The sequence below is a fragment of the Euleptes europaea genome, chromosome 8, assembly GCF_029931775.1.
Source record: "Euleptes europaea isolate rEulEur1 chromosome 8, rEulEur1.hap1, whole genome shotgun sequence".
NCBI lineage: Eukaryota > Metazoa > Chordata > Lepidosauria > Squamata > Sphaerodactylidae > Euleptes > Euleptes europaea.
In genome coordinates, this window is record NC_079319.1 from 47233142 (window position 1) to 47251163 (window position 18022).

The following is an 18022-nucleotide window of genomic DNA, read 5'->3' on the forward strand; positions in this document are numbered from 1 at the left end:
CCTATGAGACAGGAGGGGGGAAATGTCTGCTTCAATTCAAGCTAGCTATGTGTGTGTTAAGGTAGTAGGGGAAATGGATGAAACTGCTCGGACTCCCGTGGCTCCTACAATGGTTGTGCTTTGGTTACTGAGTGGTGCCGTTGGGCGAGTAATTACAGAATGCTGGGCTCCAGTATCGACCATAAAATCAACGGGTTGGCCCCCCACCATCATTTTGACCATAGGCTCCTGGGGACCTAAGGGAATGGAGCCCGGTCGGCTTCATTCTTGATACAGGGGAACCAGTTCATCAGGTGGGGGGGAAAACTTCGTACTCATGAAGGGCCAGCTGTCCAGCGTATTCGTCTGCCTCTTCCCTCTTGTATCTTCCCTCTCGTACGCGCCCTGCTGGCCCCCCCTTCCCCTGCTCCTCGCTTGGGGAAACCGGCTACATGACAGACGATTGGGACACTCATTTTTCCAATGCCCCTGCTCCCTACAGTAAGCGCACTGATCCATCCCAAGCCGTGCTGGCCCGGCACGGGAAAGCGGCCGGCATCCGCGCCCTCCTCTTCCATGGAGGGGAGCCTTCCATCAGCTCAGTTGCATTTTTCCCCGCAAAGCCCTCTAACTTCTGAAGTTTCCTCTTTATATCGGGGTATGCCTGGGTAACAAAAGCAGTGTTGACCATGCACTGATTGTTAGCTGCCTCTGGGTCAAAAGGGGTGTACAGTCAATAGGCTTTCCACAGACTTTCATAAAAAACAGCCGGACTTTCATTTTTCGTTTGGATAACTTTTCCCACCTTACTAATATTAGTTGCCTTCTGGGCTCCTGCCCACAATCCCACTAAAAGGGCATTCCCCCGTATTGTCTGCGGTCATTTGGATCCCACCTTGGGTCTTCCTCTGGGAACGCTCGCTCTGCCCACTGCCTCGGGTTTGCCTGTAAGGCCAGTGCTTGTCCCTCTAGATGAGTAAGGGCTGCTGTAGTCACCCTCCGGCGCTCCTCTGTATTTAACAATGTCAAGAGGAGCTGCCTACAGTCTGGCCAGGTTGGATCGTGAGTGGCAAAGATGGACTGAAATAAATCAACCATGGCCTGCAGCTTCTCAGTATAGGACGGTGTATGGGCTTTCCAATTTAACAGGTCAGTTGTAGTAAACGGAGTGTAAACAAACACTGGGTTTCCTTGCTGTACCTTCCCCCCCGTAATGTCATAAAACATGGGGCTGGCCAAGGTACGGAGGGGCATAATGGCTGCCCTGGTGTTGGTTGAGGTCGGGAAAACCTGACTTGGAGTCTAGACATCTGGGAGTTCAGGTCCTGAGCCGCATGATATGGGACTAATGGAAGACAGTTCAGGGCTGACGGCAGACTGTTCAGAGCTGACTTTAGACACCTCACTATTCTTACTGACCAGAATCTGTGGGGTGATTGGACTGGGAAGATTACTGCCAGGGGGTGAGGTGAGCTCGAGCACATCCAGAGTCCCCACGCTGGTAAGACTTTTGCTGCCTTGGGGAGTGATGCTTCCATGCTCATCCGGGGTCCATAAAGGGCTGGTGTCACGGGTAGGGCTGGTGCGACGTCGGGGGCTTGGACTGGCGGCACGGGCAGGACTGTTGTGGCGTCGGGGGGCGTGCAATTGCCGCCTGGAGGTAGGGGCAGCAGAGGCAATGGTGGGTAGCGAGGATTGTATGACGGTGGGACTTGCTCTTCCTCTGGTTGGTTTTGGAGGATTGGAGGGGAAGTCGGCTTTTTACTCAGGCGAGACAGTGGTCACAGAACCATAATGCGGCATTGATTCTCATGAGCCCGAAGAGCAGATTTTGGCAATTTTCTTGTAACAAAGCCACTCCACCCATCAATATAAGGGAACTGATCCGGATGGAGGAGCCCTTCTTTGGTAATTTCCTGATAGACCCGCTGGACCAGAGTCCGGTCGAAGCTACCTTCAGGGGGCCAGCCAACCTCGTATTCAACCCAATCCAGTTCACAGAGAATGCGGAGGGTCTTCAGGTTGCATTCGGGATAATTCTGATAGACTTTTGAGAAATTGCGTAACACCCACTCCAGTGGGGTGTCACTGTGGGAAACGTTTCCACCCATGAGTCTCCCAAAATGTATACCAGTGTATGCAAAGTGTTCCACAACAGTCTCACACACAAGCAAGGCTTTGTTCACGACCAAATCGTGGTCTCCCAGTTTGGAAATGCGCAAACGCTGCCCGGGATGTTAAGTCTGAAGACCACCCCTCCAATCAAACACAAAATCACTCACGCAATTTTCAAGCACACTAACACGCTTCCCCCCCTTTTCCTGACAGACCTGAGGTCCCGGGTTTTCGGCCAAACCTGATGGCTTTACTCGGGCAGGACCTGGAAGTGGATCAGACTTCCCTTCCCCTGATTGCAGAGGGTACCCTGCTATCAGAAGTTAGAGGGCTTTGCGGGGGGAAATGCAACTGAGCTGATGGAAGTGGCCACCAAAGTTTATATGAATAGAGATGTGGAAGACCGCCGTGAACAAAATGAAAAAGAATGCAGACCTTTTAGCTGTGGCATTGGGCACCCCCCGGGAGGCTCCCCTCCATGGAAGAGGAGGGCGCGGACGCCAGCCGCTTTCCCGTGCCGGGCCAGCATGGCTCGGGATGGATCAGTGCGCTTACTGTAGGGAGCAGGGACATTGGGGAAATGAGTGCCCCAATCGTCTGTCACGTAGCCGGTTTCCCCAAGTGAGGAGCAGGAAAACTGGGGTTCGTGGGGGGGAGAGAGACCTGAGACCGTTATCAAGAAAAACAGTTTTATTCGCAGCTGCAAGCAAAAATCACTGAGCCCCGATTGTACTGGGGAAAAGACATTTATCCCAAATCCATGCTCTGACGGGGCACGTCAGCATTCAGTGCTTATCTGGTTGTTTTGCATAGTCTGGAGCCTAAGAGCTCAGCGGTTCCATCCAGTTCCCGTTATCATTCACCATGACTTTCCATGACTTTTTCCCTACTACCTTAACACACACATAGCTAGCTTGTATTGAAGCAGACATTTTCCCCCTCCTGTCTCACCTACTGCACTGATGCAAAAGTTGCTTGCAAGGCAGAAGACAATGAAATTCAGCCACCACAGGTACTGCACAGCCATTAAACTCAGCTCTTCAAATCGGTGGACAGGCAAACAGATCCAAGGATTGCCTCACTGGTAATAACAGCTAACAAGCATGGCCTGTTCATCTTGCTAATCTGTTTCCCATGAAATCTGCAGTATCCCTAGTTTACAAAGACTTTACCTGAGTAAAGTGATCAAGTGTACCTGCCTTCTTGTTCATTCACGTTGGTTCAGGCATCTGCAGCTCCTTTGCAGGCAACCTCTGACTCTGACTAGCCTTATGGCCTCTTTTCTGAGTAAATGGGTGACAGAAAGCAAGAGCTCCTGAATGGCAAGTCACTACTCAAGAGCTGCAGGAGTCTTTGATTCGAAGCAGTTGGTGACTACTGCTTTCTATGCCAATAATGTGGCTACCATCATGCCTCTTGACTTTTAGCCCAGCCAGCACCATCGTCTTGGTTAAGCAGAGGGCCCTGACTGTGGGCTCAGTCAGTAGAGCCAGACCTCAAAAAGGTAAATGAAAGATAGATTAATGATGTCTGAAAATTTACGGACTAACTCAGAAAATTACTAGGCCAGAATTATGTATGAATAATGACAGCCATTTATTGTAACACAAAGTAGTTTTCCCAATACAAAAGTGAAAGTATCATTTCCGTCATTCACACAGGGGCATAAAAAGCTCACAGTGCTGGGCTGAGCATACATGCAATTGATTTATTTGATTATTCAAGGGCTCAATCCAAGTAGGCAATTTTTTGGGCTGAAGTGCAAAAAAAAAGGAACAAGGTTTGCTGGCAAGATGTTGGTTTGCTGGCAAAGATAAGTGGGGGAACAGACAAGGGTTGTACCAACATTACCACTATGAATTCAGAGCTTGCCCTGGTCACCCTTGGTCACCTACACAGATACTTCATATTCATCCCAGACACCCATATAGGTGGTTATTTATATGACTGTTATACATCATTGGCTACCACATTGCCCATCACCCTTCCAGCAGTCTATCTGAAGTTGTGATCTAGTTCAAACTGGACTTGGAGAATTTCTACTGCAGCCTCCACTTGACCCTATATGAGAGACTTAACTAATTAACATGGCAAGACTTTCTACAAAGAAAGGCAACGGGAAGAGTTCTGAAGACTTCTTGCTGCTCTGGATATCAAGGAACAGCTGAAACAGATAAAAAGTCTGACACCAGAAATAAATCAAGGATTAAGCCTATTAGGCCCAGCATGTCTGTTCATCCTTAGTGACATAGCAAATTCTCTCCTTCCTTTATTGAACATATGCTTCTTCATAAGTTTTTACATGGATGATGTCATCACACAATGGCTTTAAATTGCTGAATTTTGTCACATATATTCATCCATATGATACAAGGAACCAACATCATAGTTTTTTCATCTGATGACAGACCTTAAGTCCTTGTTCATATGTCCATTAGTGGTGCCCAGAAGCTAAAAAATGGGAATTGCACAGGAGCACAAGACAATGAGGAAACTGTTCGTGTAAAGTGGCTTCCAATAAAATTAAACCACCAGTATGGTTCTTTCACAGCATAGTGTATGTTTTTCCCAGAGGCACTGCACCAGCTGTTTCACCTTAATCTCTTGTAGTGTGTACAACTGGTATACATGATCCTTCTGTATGCCTTCTTTCTTGCATCCATAAGATTTTATAGTATCCAATCCATCTGGAATTATATGGAAGCCCAAATGGGAAGCAGAAAGAATAGCCTAGAAGTCTGAATGGCATCCGAATTTTTCACACTTGGAGCTCTCTTTTTACACCTCCCCAAATAACTATTTGTATATCATATTCAAACAGTAACCACTAACACCTATTATCAAATGATAAATATATAAAATAGGTCTTAAATAAAAAACATATTTTGAGAGCCAATTTTTTTTAACATTTTCACAAGCACAGTTACACAGTTCTCTGCCTTTTGAGGAAGCTCGTTTTGCCAAATGTGGAAGAGCTGGTTTCTTAGCCACAAGATCAAGCCACTATAGTACAGTGGTGCTTCATTACTGTTTTTGCAGCAGCCCCCAAATGATAATGCTTAGGTCCTCCTTGTTTGATGTCCATCAGTCTTTTGGGCTCACTGTTGCATGGGGGTCAGCATAATCCAGCTCTGGCCTGCTCTAGGAGGACAGGAGCTGGGAAAGCTGCCAAGTGCATACGTACAGCCAGGCTCTCACATTGTGGGTATGTGATAAACGGTGATCCAAGACATGGGACTGGATCCAGACTAAATTTTCCAATTACAGAATGGATCTTTCTTGCCTCCCTCCCCACCCCCACTGAAGCCCATGATTTCCACAAAATGCTGCTCTTAGGGAATAGGGGACCCTATGGAACAACGTCAGGGGGCTTTGCAATGGGACGGATGGTGGAAATGGCCATTTAAGTCTGGATTCAGCCCACAGTTTGTAGCATGGCAGCTATATAAATTGCTTTGGACTGGGACCCTACAAAAGGTTTTTGAGAAACCCTGCAACAGACACCATATTTTGCTGATCTGAATGCTTTCAATACAAATTAACAAATGCTGTGCTATTGAAAGACAATTCATACATGCAATCTGTGATTGCAGTCATTTCATACAGTGTTAAATGAAAGAGCTTTCCATGCCATTGAGATTATTTCATCTAAGCCATTATAAAAATTGTGATGGTTCTGCAAGCATGTGGCTTAAAAAAAGACAAAAACTCCTGCAACAGTATGGAAAGCCACTTCACATTAATGGTTTGCCCCGTGGAGTTTCTTTTATGCAGTTGCATTTTCAGGCAACTACCATGCTGCAAAGTGCGTGGGTGAATTGGGCCTCACTGGCATGGTACTCGGCCACTTGAAGTAAGGAATTAAGACCACAGTAGCATACCACACAGAGGGGATGGGCTCAAAGTATAGCTTACTAACTAGACCCAAAAATTCTGTGTAACTGTCAAAGAACAAAGAATTACTTCTGCATGTTTGTCCCTTGTGTGTGTGTGTGTGTGTTAAGTGTCATCAAGTCGCTTCCGACTCATGGCGACCCTATGAATGTTTGTCCCTTATGTACAGCCAAAAATAGCATTCTACACACCTAACAATCTGCTAGGTACACCGACCCATCTTTCTTTCATCTCTGATCTCACCATTAACTTTGGAGGCACCCAAAACATTCACTGTAAAGCACAGTAAAAAAAAAACTTGTGTCAGGCAAGTCCCTGGAGAGGTGGCATAGAAATTTTCCAAATAAATAAATAAATGATACAGGTTTAAAAATCAACCAAACCTCTCCTCTGAACCTGGAATGGAATCTCATCTCTGAATTTGCCATGCATATCAAATGCCTCCGTAATGCAGTGTGAAGTCAAAGATGAGACCTTCTCTTCCTGTTTATCTTCTGTACAGGCAAGAGAATTCAGGACAGAAGACAGGATTGTTGGTAGGCAAAAAAATAATTCCTGGCAGTTGAAGCCAGATAAAATGTATAGATCCATTTATGACCCCCCCCCAAAAAAAAGCTAAGGAAATATTACATAGCCTCTGTGAAAGGAAATGTTTTCATGCATATTAAAAACACAATGGAAGTAAACTATAGTCCGTGGTGGGGTTTCACCTGCTATCAGTCACCAAGGGATACCGACATGTCCACGGAGATGTGGTTAATAAAAGATACCATTTTCCTGCATGTTAATCCTATACTGAAAATTAACAGAATACTCCAAAATGGCTAACGTTAGTGGTAAGTAGGTCCCATTGAAAGGAATGGTGTTTGTAAAGCTCCTTCCACACTGGCCCCACCCTCCCACCTTCTGCTGTGTCGGCCTTTGCAAGGAGAAGCTCCTCCAGGCCTCAGAATAGGACAGAGAGGAAGTGGCAGCGCCTTTAAGCTCTTCCCTTCTTGGACAGTTTTCTCCCTTCCAGCAGAAAGCCTCGTTCACAATTTTCCTCTGCAGCTTGTCCCTGGAGCTTCCCTTATGAAGGGTGCCTGCCCCACTCCCCCTTTTCCCAGGGTCTAAACCCAGCCCTGCTTGTCAGGCTCTGGCACCTGTTCTGGCCAGTCTGAGACTATGGGTGGAACCCACGGGTGGGCTTCCTGGCTGCTGCTGGCTCCTTAATCCACCCTACCCTGGCTTCTTCCTTCCCTCTTATGGTTGAGGGCTTGTCTCCACTCTAGCTTGTCCTAGCCCAGCCCTGTCTACCTTAGAAGTTGTTTTTCTTCACAAGTATAGAAAAGGGAATTCTCCAGGTGACATTTTTGCAACTGTTAGCTGCAACAGGAAATATGTTTATTTTAAATAATGTATCCTGAATAATATAGATCTAATATGTCTTCATTTTCCAATCACGATTATGTTCACTTTACATATAGATTTTATTTCCAAAAAGTGCCTAGTCTTATGGTCTTTTTATTTTTTAATTTTCTCCCTGCTGCACTTCGTATTTGGGTTAGGGAAAAGAATCAGTCATTTGAGACAAAGCAGAAACAATTTGTGGACCATAAAATCTACATGTTCTTCCCACCGTTTTATTTTCAGTGGCAACAATGTTGCTTCTAACATCTAAACCACTGAGACAATCTCCTCCTCCTAAAAATAACTATAGTGAATAATGCTCATCCTCAATGCAAACTGGAAAGTTCTATTAAAGAAGGATGATTGACAGAAATGCACGAATGCATGAATGAAGGTTTGAGTGTGCACACCACACACACAACCCATGTTAAAATCAGTTCTTCAAAGATGAAGGCCTTCAAACTAGTACAATATTCTTCAATCTATTACTTGATGATAATCATTTTTTTTAATCATTTCAGCCAGTAACAACATCTGCCAGCATGTCAGCCAGGCATTAGTTAAGGCATTTTTCCTTACATAGAGCTTATACAGAGAGCTATGGCTGGCATGTAGATAACATGCAACCGTGAAGCTCTGGATAATCTTATCTAAATGTCCAATATAAACAACCCTGAAAACCAAAAGCAGACACCAGGTATGCTATATAATAAAGGCCAAGCAATTGATTCCACTCCTCCAACAGAGACTTCCTGGACCCCATCCAATAAAAAGGAGAGGAACCAATGGAGTGCCATACCCATCACCCCATTACGAGTCACAATATTTAAGGCTAAAAAAAATCTACCGTTATCAAAAGATGATACACTTTTATCCGCTTGAAATCAAAGATCATCTACCAAAGCGATTAAAGCCAACTCCATCCTAGGGCTGAAACCAGCGTGAAATGGGTTAAGGGGAAAAGATTCATTCAGGTATTCCTGGAGATCGCTCTGCCACATCTCAATCAAGCACTTTATCCAGAAATGGCAGAATTCACACTGATCTATAATTGGTCAGGTTATTCCTAAACAAGGAAGGCTTCCCCCCACAATAATGATCTCACTATCACCCCTTTTGCAGGTTTAGAAAAGCATGCCCTCTAAAAAAGATGGTCTTTATAATCCTAGCAAGAGGTGTTCTAATCATGTCCTGGCAAGGTTCCAATAGCCAGGAAGGGCAAGTGTCTATCCTACAGGTGGTAACCTTCAGAGCTCCAAGAATCCTGTCTACTTCAGTCAGGGAGATCAATCTGAAACTACCCATACAATACAATGTTGATAATATTTACTGATGCTCTGTAGCATATTTATTCTGTTTTGAGACATCTTGATTAACTCCTGGGCTGCTCTTCACTATTTTTTTGTTAAATGTGGTCTCTATTGTGTGGCTAACAGTGCACTCCTAACGAGAGTTATACACTTCTAAGTAAACTGAAGGCAACTGACTCATGGATATTCCTTCCTGATGGGAGGAATTTAGACTTAATGACTGAGGCATAAATTATTGCCTTGTGTATCTTTTTGACTGCATATGATTATGCTGTGTGTTGTTTTCTTTTTTCCCCTTTTATATTGTTGATATAAATTAAAATAAAGTTGTTGTTTTTTAAAAAGAGTTGTGCTCCTGTGTCCATTTCCAAATGAAACTACAGTTGCTTATAAACTAATTTATCTGTGTCTTCATAGAGAACTTATCTCCTCTTCTAAAATGTACAGTGTTACGTTCATTTGTTCAGTGCCGTACAGGATATTCTTATCTTCCTACTGTTCACTGTGACTGTGCTAGTCCTGCTTTCACCAAGAAGACCTTATCCAATAAATGTACTTCTTTGAGCTATTTTGTCTCTCGTTGCTTCTTCAGTTAAAACATAAATTTTCTTTCTATTGCCTTCAGAATTATATTGTAACACTATCTATTTTTGCCATTTGGTAGTAAAGAAGGTACTGAACTTTACAAATACACCTGTGTACAACACATACTACGCTGTTATACAATTCATGCAGGAGTAAACAGTTTTTCATTTCTAACTTGTCAGTGGGAGTTCATGCTTTTCCAACACATTGATTTTTATCTTTTATATTGTTACAGTGCAAAACGGACCCTTTATGGTAGCTGCAGTGCTTCATTTTGTTTTTTTTCAACAAAGTTAAAAAAGGTTTCCACTCCCTCCCACCCATTCCAGTTATTTTAATTTGCCTCTCTACCCAGCCTCGCCTCCACAATATAATTTCAATAACCCAATCATCTATTGAAACAAACATGGTGGCCTGATCAAGAGAAGCTGTTTTTATAACATGAATAATTAGAGTAATAATAAATGAAGCCAGATGACCATTCTAGTTTCTAATTGCAAATGAAAAAAAGAAACAGCAACATATTTCTTATTTGGGAAAAGAGTAGGAAACAATTGAAATGACTGCTGCATGATACCTCAAATTCTTGTCTGCGTATTTATGCCACTCAGAACCCACTGTAACATTTATTTGCTGAAGTTTCCTTTCCCCAACTTTGGGACTCACACCAAGGACTGCATTTTTAAGGCTCCAGGAGCAAAATTTGATCTCCCCTTTCTCATAAAGCTATTGGGATTGCTTGCATGCCCAGTACCCTTTAAGGACTCATTTAGTACAATTTATTACACATGCCTATCTAGTGTACATAGTTACATGCTGTTGATGACTCTGAACTCCATTTACAGCTTTCTTTAAAAATGCTATTATATGACAAGTAAATGCAATACATTCTCGTTCACTGCAAGTTTCTTATGTGTGTGTGTGTACGGAGGGTCATTGAAGATTACTGCCCAGGCAGTTACTGTCCTCCTCTAACTTTCCTTTTGTCTTTAGGAAGGATGTTAAACAGGTGGTCATTGTAGCTTCCAATGGCCCACACATTGTCCATTTTATGATTCTCAAACAGAATCAACTGAAGTGTCAAAGATACATCTTTGCCCTTAGTTGGCAGGACTAGATGTATATAAGTCAACTAATGTCAGGCAGATATAGTGTAATAATTAAGAGGAGGCACTCACTGTCACCCACAGGGTCACCCATAGTGGATGCAATTCAAGTTTTCCCAAGGCCATACAGCTCCTTGGGAACTTTTTGAACCAACTTCTGCTTCCAGAAATCCAGGTACCAGCAGATTGACAGGAGTGCCTCTACAAATGTCATCTGATGGAAAGGTGTTGATCTTCTGACTTGGACCTGGCCATAATTATTTTTTATGTTGTCATAAAATTATACTGCTGAGAGATGTTCTGTACTAGGCTTTCAGAGCTTTTACTGTTGTCCAAGAGCCTTTCTTCCAACTTGCAACAGTAATTGTTATCAGAAATATATTTCAGAAATATATTGATCTCCACTAACATGAGGAAACAAACTAACTTCAGTAAAATTAGAGTTACTTATTGTCCTTTTGGAAGTCACCTATCTTCTACCAAATAAAATTAAGTTTCTATCTAAACAGTTGCTCTTTGTAGGGTTGCCAGCCAGTGGGAGTTTGGGTGTATGTGGAGCAGGGACATGGTGTTATGTTGGTACAATGGTGTTACGACAGTTCTGGGGAAACTCCAAACTGCTCTAGTAATCGCTGGAAACTCCATGGTGAAACCACATCGTTTCCAGTGATTCCCAGAACAGTTACATTATTTCTAGGTCTTCCCTGGAAATTATATAATACCATCACACCAATGGCTATTTTGTAATTTATTTTTCTTCTACTGGCCAACAGAACATGGCGGGCAGTGGTGGTTACCAGTGGAAGGTCTCCTGCCATAGTGGGACACCTGGTAACCATAGCTCTTTGTAATGTTAGCCAGGTGGGATCCCAGGCCTACAACCTGTGATCTCTAATAGCGTATCCATAGTGAACAGCAAACCAATCACAAATTATATTTTCCCTCAATAAAGTTTAATTTAAAGGTAAATATCATATAACTACTGACCTTGTTTCTTTCAGCCCTTCTTTCTGAATCACTTCCAATATTTGCTTTGCAGTCATTGGCGAGTTGGGGTGTTTTTCCAGTGCCTAAAAAGATGGTAAAAAGTAATTATTTCATACATTTATCTGTTGTATTGTCTCACAATTTTCACAATACTTTGAAAATGGTGGGAAGCTGTAATGTCAAGGCTGGGGTCTTCTATCAACCTCAAAAACAAGCAACGATAGCTGGTATCAGAATTAAATTGATAATCACGGGAATCAACCTACTGAAATACACAGGAAGATTCTTAGGTAGCAGAGAACTACAAGTATGAAACCTGTCAAGATTATCCATGCAAGAAGCCATTTCTTTAGGGATGAGGGACAATGATGTGGCAACCTATTTGAACATTTCTGAGGTCACCAACACTGCATTTGCAGGAAAATCTTCCATCTGCAGCAGAGGGGCTACTCTCAGACACAGTGTGATAAGAATCTTTAAAATTTGGAAACCTAACATGAAAAATCAAAGGCACTGTAATATATTTCAGAAATATACTTTCCAGTTCAGCTCAGTTTTCTATTCCTTTGCCTTTCATGAAGAAGTCAGAAAATTAATATTACATAATTCAGTTTAACTAATGTAGTGGCTTCTACTTGCTTTGTTTCCCTTCGCAGTCAGCAACTCCTCCATCTTAAACACATTACCAGTCCTGGGAATTTAATCAACCAAACAGAGGCAGCAGCAGCAGTGTTCATTGCCTCTAAGCATATACAACTTGAGTAAACAATCCTAAGCAAGTCTAATCAGAATCCTACTCAGGTCTATTCAACGGGGCTTACTCCCAGGAAAACATTCTTAGGATTGCTCTCTTAACACTATTATAGCATGCACATCCATACAGGAAATAGGAAATCAGCTCTATATTCCTACTCAATCACTCATAACTTGCTCTCCTACTGTCATGACAACACCTATGGTGAACCTGAACAGTTTTCCATCAGGAGCTAGAGATGCTCCACCAAAATTACTCAATAAAAGTAAGTGGGGGGAAAAGATATCTTTAATTAGTTTCACTGTTGCTTGCCAACTGTTTTAGTGGGTTCCTGAAATACTGCTGATTCACTGCCATTATGTTCCACAAATTCTCTATGACCCCCTAGTACAACAAATGCTTTAAAGGAAGCATGCCTAATGTGTCCAGCTCCTGAAAGCATATCTTGTTGCACCATGTTGCCTGGCAAGGCTACAAATATAATTCCCTGGTGGTAGCAGTGTCTGAAGATCAGGGTATACATGAACTCCAGATATGAAAGCTTACTTCTGCTGAAGTCATTGGTTTAAAAAAAAAAACCAACTTCATATTGACTGCAGCAACATGACAATTTGGCACAAACCCTCCTCTCTCCATAACATTCAATTTAGCAATTTAAGGCTGTTATTATTTATGGCTCAACTTCTACCCATCCCCTTTCCAACTCATAACATACCAGTCCACAGCCCAGGATAGCATTCCATTACAGAGCAGACCTTTATTCATTGTTAATCGAATGAGAGGGGGAAATCCACATATTAAGGATGAACATAAAGCTCTCTGAGCCAAACTGAACTCGAAAGAAACACTTTTTCAAGTGAAATTCAATCCCTGAATGATTAATTGCATGCACATGGAAAATGGGTCAGGACCTTAATAAAATTTAAAAATGGTAGAGCTTTATCAAAATGGTAAGAGAAAGATGAAATGAGCGATAAGGCAAGAAGGAAGAAACTCAACTGAACTGGAAATATTCCAGAAGCTAAACTGAGTAAAAAATGTAAACAGGGCAGTAAAGGAAACTATACTGTACTGCACAAGACTATGAGGGATATTGGGGACACTCGAAGTTGGGGTTACTCACTGTGGAGGACTCCCTGTTTCTCTTCCCGAGTACGGGCCCTCAGCACACCTGGGCAGCTCCTCCCTGAAATTGAGAGAATTTGGGTAGCCCTGTCCCCTTCTCTATGACATCATGGCCTATTCTAGAGAGGAAGTGGAAGTGTCAGGTGTTACAGCACAAGCTGGATGGAAAGGGAGAGACAATTTCACATCAATCTTCACCTTGGAAAAGAGAGAAGGATAGAAGCTGAGCTGAACTGGTGGGAAAACAAGGGGCAGACATATGGATGGGCACAGAATATCATCGTTACAAATACACAGAACAGACAAAATGAAGCTGACAAAGCAATGTGTGGAACACGGTGATTTTAAATCAAGCCCACAAGTCAGCACTGGGACTAGGAAACAAACAGAACAGGACACAATGGTATTTCAGGAGGGTGATTATGAGAGGAAGGCGGAAAATGAAGGTGCAAATAGTATTTATTTATTTATTTATTTATTTGACTTATATCCTGCTCTCTATTCCAGCCAAAGCTGGGCTCGGAGCGGCTAACATCAAGTCAAACACAATACAAATCATACAGTATATAAATTAAATTCCAGTATAAAATACTAACAATAAAATTCCGATGGTAAAATCCAGTTGGTGCCTATTATTTGGCCCACAGCAAAGCCTGGGGAGAATCAATCAGGGTCCCCAATTAAAACTCAGCGTGATGGAAGCAAGAAGAAGGAAAAGGGGAAGGGAGGCAGCTCTACTAGATACCGTTGATGCCCTCAATTGTAGCCCTGGCAGAACATCTCAGTCTTACAGGCCTTGCAGAACTGAGCCAGATCCCGCAGGGCCCTGGTTTCACTAGAAAGAGAGAGTTCCACCAGGACGGGGCCAGAGCCTAAAAAGCCCTGGCATGAGTCTAGGACAGTTGGGTACGCCAGTAGTTTATTTGCCGAGTGTGGTGCTCTCTTGGAGGCATACCAGGAGAGATGGTCCTGCAGATATGATGGTCCCAGATGGTCAAAAACAGCACCTTGAACCTGACCTGGTACTCCATCTGGAGCCAGTGCAGTTCTCAGAGCACTGGCTAAATATGCGCTCTTAGCGGGGTACCTGTAAGGACCCAGGCTGCTGCTGCATTTTATACCAGTTAGAGTTCTGGATCAGCCTCGAGGGCAGCCCTATGCAGAACGAATTACAGTAATCTAGCCTGGATGTGACTGTCACATGGATCACTGTGGCTAGGTCAGGGCAGGAAAGGTAGGGCACCCACTGCCAAACCCAGTGGAGATGGTAAAAAGTCACCTTGGCCGTGGCCGTGACCTGAGCCTCCATTGATAAGGGGGCATCAAGGATCACACCCAGACCCCTGATGGCGGGCACGTGTGCCCATTGTGTCAATGGCTTTGGTTGATGAATATACTAGTGACGAGCTTCAAATACCTTGCTGAATTCAAAATTTCATTCATCAGCTCTCCAGAATAATTTATCACCAAAACGGAATTGCTTTTCCACAGCAAGAAGTAAATATTTCTTCATTCCAAACACTTTTTATATCAGGAGCCCAGCATATACTTTGAAAAGAACAAAGGCTTATTTTGACAGAGTACATTAAATGAGGGATTTTCCCCCCCATGGGCAAGGAAGTCTCTACAGCTTAATTTGTTGCTTACAAGAGAAAAGTAAAACACATGATAAATGCTTCCGTAAAATTTAAAAGGGGGCTAAAGCAGTAATCATAATACAGTACAATCTTGGCAGGGGCTTGGTATATGACCTACTAAAAGGCAAAAATATTCTATCTTCCTATCTCCTACCTTCCTCCTAAGAATGGAAGATAAGCTAACATATGGCTCATTAACATAGGGAACAATCAGTCAAATAACAAAGTAAACGTTAAATTACTAAAACTGATGAAAGCAAAAAAAAAAAAACTGAATCAATAGCACTGTATTCTCTAGAGGCTCCATCTTGAGACTGGAGATGCAAAGGAAATTATGGCAATGGTTCCAAACAACAAGGCATATACGTATCATAGCAAATATAAATCTTCTTGTCATCCTTAAAGGGCACAGGAAAAAACAAAGATATATATTTCCCTTAAGGGAGTGGAAATGGCAGCTTTGAGTGAATTCATGGTTGTGCCCTATGCATCCTACATTACAATATTATATTAAGAGGCCCTGAAACTGCAGGCATCCCTGCCAAAAGACTAACTAGGCTTCAGAGCATTTTATGAAGCCACTTAGCAGGCAAAGGGGACAGTGATGACCAGATATAAAGGATTTTTATATTTGTATTTCAGCCACATGCAGACATGGAACTGCTGCCTTGCACTAAAACTTTGTATTTACATTGTAATTTGCTTCATCATTTGAATTTTTCGCTCATTTTCTCCTGACAGCATTAGTGCAGGAAACAATTAGAAGAATATCACAAATATCCAAATATTTAAACACCTCTTACAAAAGGCAGAAATATCAAGATACTAAAGAAACACCCGCTAACACTAGGCACAAATCATTAACAGATCTTACATTGCTTCTATAAGATACTAAGGCAAAAGGTATTGCCTCTTTGGCAGAAGTTACTACCACAAGGCCATTCTAGACTTCTGGGAAATGGAGTAGTGGTCTCAAAAGTATATTGGGCCCAACCTGCTCAGGACTTTAGAGGTTTAAATGTGGCACTCTGATTTGCACTCAAAATGCTATAGAAAGTACCCAAGCTTTCTAAAGCAACATACTCCTCACTATACAACTGTGTTCTGCTTTATCTGAAACTTTTTCTGATACCTGCTAAGCTCCCCATGCACACAGACAGAGACCTCCCTTTTACCCTCCCTCAACTCAGAGGTCAGAGGTCTGGAGTAAAATATTCTGCTTGATATCAAACTGGGGTTCCTGGAAGTGGCAGAGACACCCCTGAGCGCACCAGGCAAGGAGTAACCCACCTGCCTGAATACTCTACAGAGCTATTAATCATGACCCTATTCAGACTCCAGAGTTGGTCCTCAACCCTTTTCGACAACAATTAATGAGTAAGGGAGTAGAACAAAAAGAAAGTCTCTCGATCTTCAGGAAATTCCCCACCCCTCACATATTGCACTCTTCCACCTCACCCTACCCATTATGCACTTGGACACATGAACACATGAAACTGCATTATACTGAATCAGAACACTGGTCTATCACAGTCAGTATTGTCTACTCAGACTGGCAGTGGCTCTCCGGGGTCTCAGGCAAAGGCCTTTCACATCACCTACTGCCTGGTCTTTTCAACTGGTGATGCCAGGGATTGAACCTGGGACCGTCTGCATCCCAAGCAGACGCTCTACCACTGAGCCACATATTTTACATTTTAGTCTCAGAAACCATTATTCGGAAATCCCCAAATTTCCACACCTTCACTCAACCTTGCCCAAGAACCACCACCACCTTTCCCAGCTAATGAGTATAAAATCCCCTTCCAGACCCCACCCCATGCTTTTGTTGCCAGTCTTGAATCCAAACTGCTGTCCCAACTACACATTGGACTTTGCTTTGAACATTCACCCCCACGCCTGTTTTTCATCAACCTCTCCTAAACCGGACCCTTGCCCATCTTTTCTCTTCAGAATCAGGCTGAGATGCTTTCTTTTCCCCCTAAAGCACCACTGGTTTGCCTAACTGCTAGCCAGCCCACTTTTTTCAGGATTTCCCTCCAAAAACAACAGCTCATAGGCAGATAGGATTATGAAAAGGTTTTGCATTTGTTTATTGCACTGCCTTATTTTAGTGTTCTTTCCTTTCTACTTTTCCAGTCTCTATCTCGTTAGGTGAATAAACGTGCTTATTTAAGAGCTATTTTCTCCCTCTTTATTTTGGTGCACTGCCCCGATTTGGGACCCCAGAACCCCAAGTTAATTGTCCTGGTGATGTGTGCAAGGTCTTACACATATAAAGGACACTTTGCACATTATAGCCCCTGCACAGGTACGTATTGGGGTAACACTTTAAATGCAGACATGCAAGTGCACAGTTGTCATCAAATCATGGAGCATCAAATGCATGAACGATGGGGGCTCAATGCGCAACTGAAAGAAAGTGTCGCTTGCTACTTATCAAATTGTGTCTATGAGAATTATGTCCAGATGCTACCACTGTATGAAGGTTTTGTAGCATTAGGGGATCCAGGAGTACTCTGATGCTAACATGAATGAGCAGGGAAGGCTGAGCCCTGGCACTATCTGACGAACACATCCTATGTAGTTCACAGAATAAAACATCATTATCTCTGAACTGCCAAATAAAAGGCAAATTTGTATTCAAGAACAGCTTTCTTGCAATAGTTCTAAAGGGCACACATATATACACAGTAGCTTTTTCTCTGTGTATACAAGAGAAGAGGATTCAATCCTTTTACCAGTTACATTTTATCCTACCCTTCCCCCAAGGAGCTCAGATTGGAGTACATGGTCTTTTCCTCCCCGTTTTATCAATTCAATAATTCTTAAAACAGGTTACACTGAGAATTACTGTCTCAAGGTTAGCTAGAGAGAGCAGAATGGGGATTTTGGCCATTCTTCCTCTGTAATTTGAATGAGAACATGCTATTTACACTTGTGTTCTACCAGTTTACCAAACAAAAGGTAAACGGACAAATCTGTTATTTCCTCAATCACTGTTCAAACAACCCTAGAAATATCTAGGAGGAGATCTGGATTTCTAATCTGTTTCTTTAAAAATTTATAATTTATTGGAATCTCTTATTTTTTTAATATATCAGTGCAATGGTGTTTCCAGCGCAACATGCTCTGTCCTTG

The 18022-nt window shown here is 42.7% G+C and overlaps 1 protein-coding gene and 1 non-coding gene across 4 annotated transcripts in view; both read right to left on the reverse strand.

Annotated features, from left to right (window-relative positions):
- The window catches only part of ASXL3 (ASXL transcriptional regulator 3), a 134575-nt gene that overhangs the window by 76819 nt on the left and 39734 nt on the right, over nt 1-18022 (reverse strand). For 2 of the 3 annotated variants that reach the window (XM_056854671.1, XM_056854673.1), the window contains exon 2: nt 11366-11448. In XM_056854671.1, the coding sequence (XP_056710649.1) occupies nt 11366-11448 (83 nt within the window). Of the gene's footprint in view, nt 1-11365; nt 11449-13242; nt 13306-18022 lie in introns of all 3 variants that reach the window. The other variant, XM_056854672.1, reaches the window with a different exon arrangement.
- Nucleotides 16501-16575, reverse strand: TRNAP-GGG (transfer RNA proline (anticodon GGG)). Its single transcript has one exon. It is a non-coding gene; the product is annotated as a tRNA-Pro (tRNA).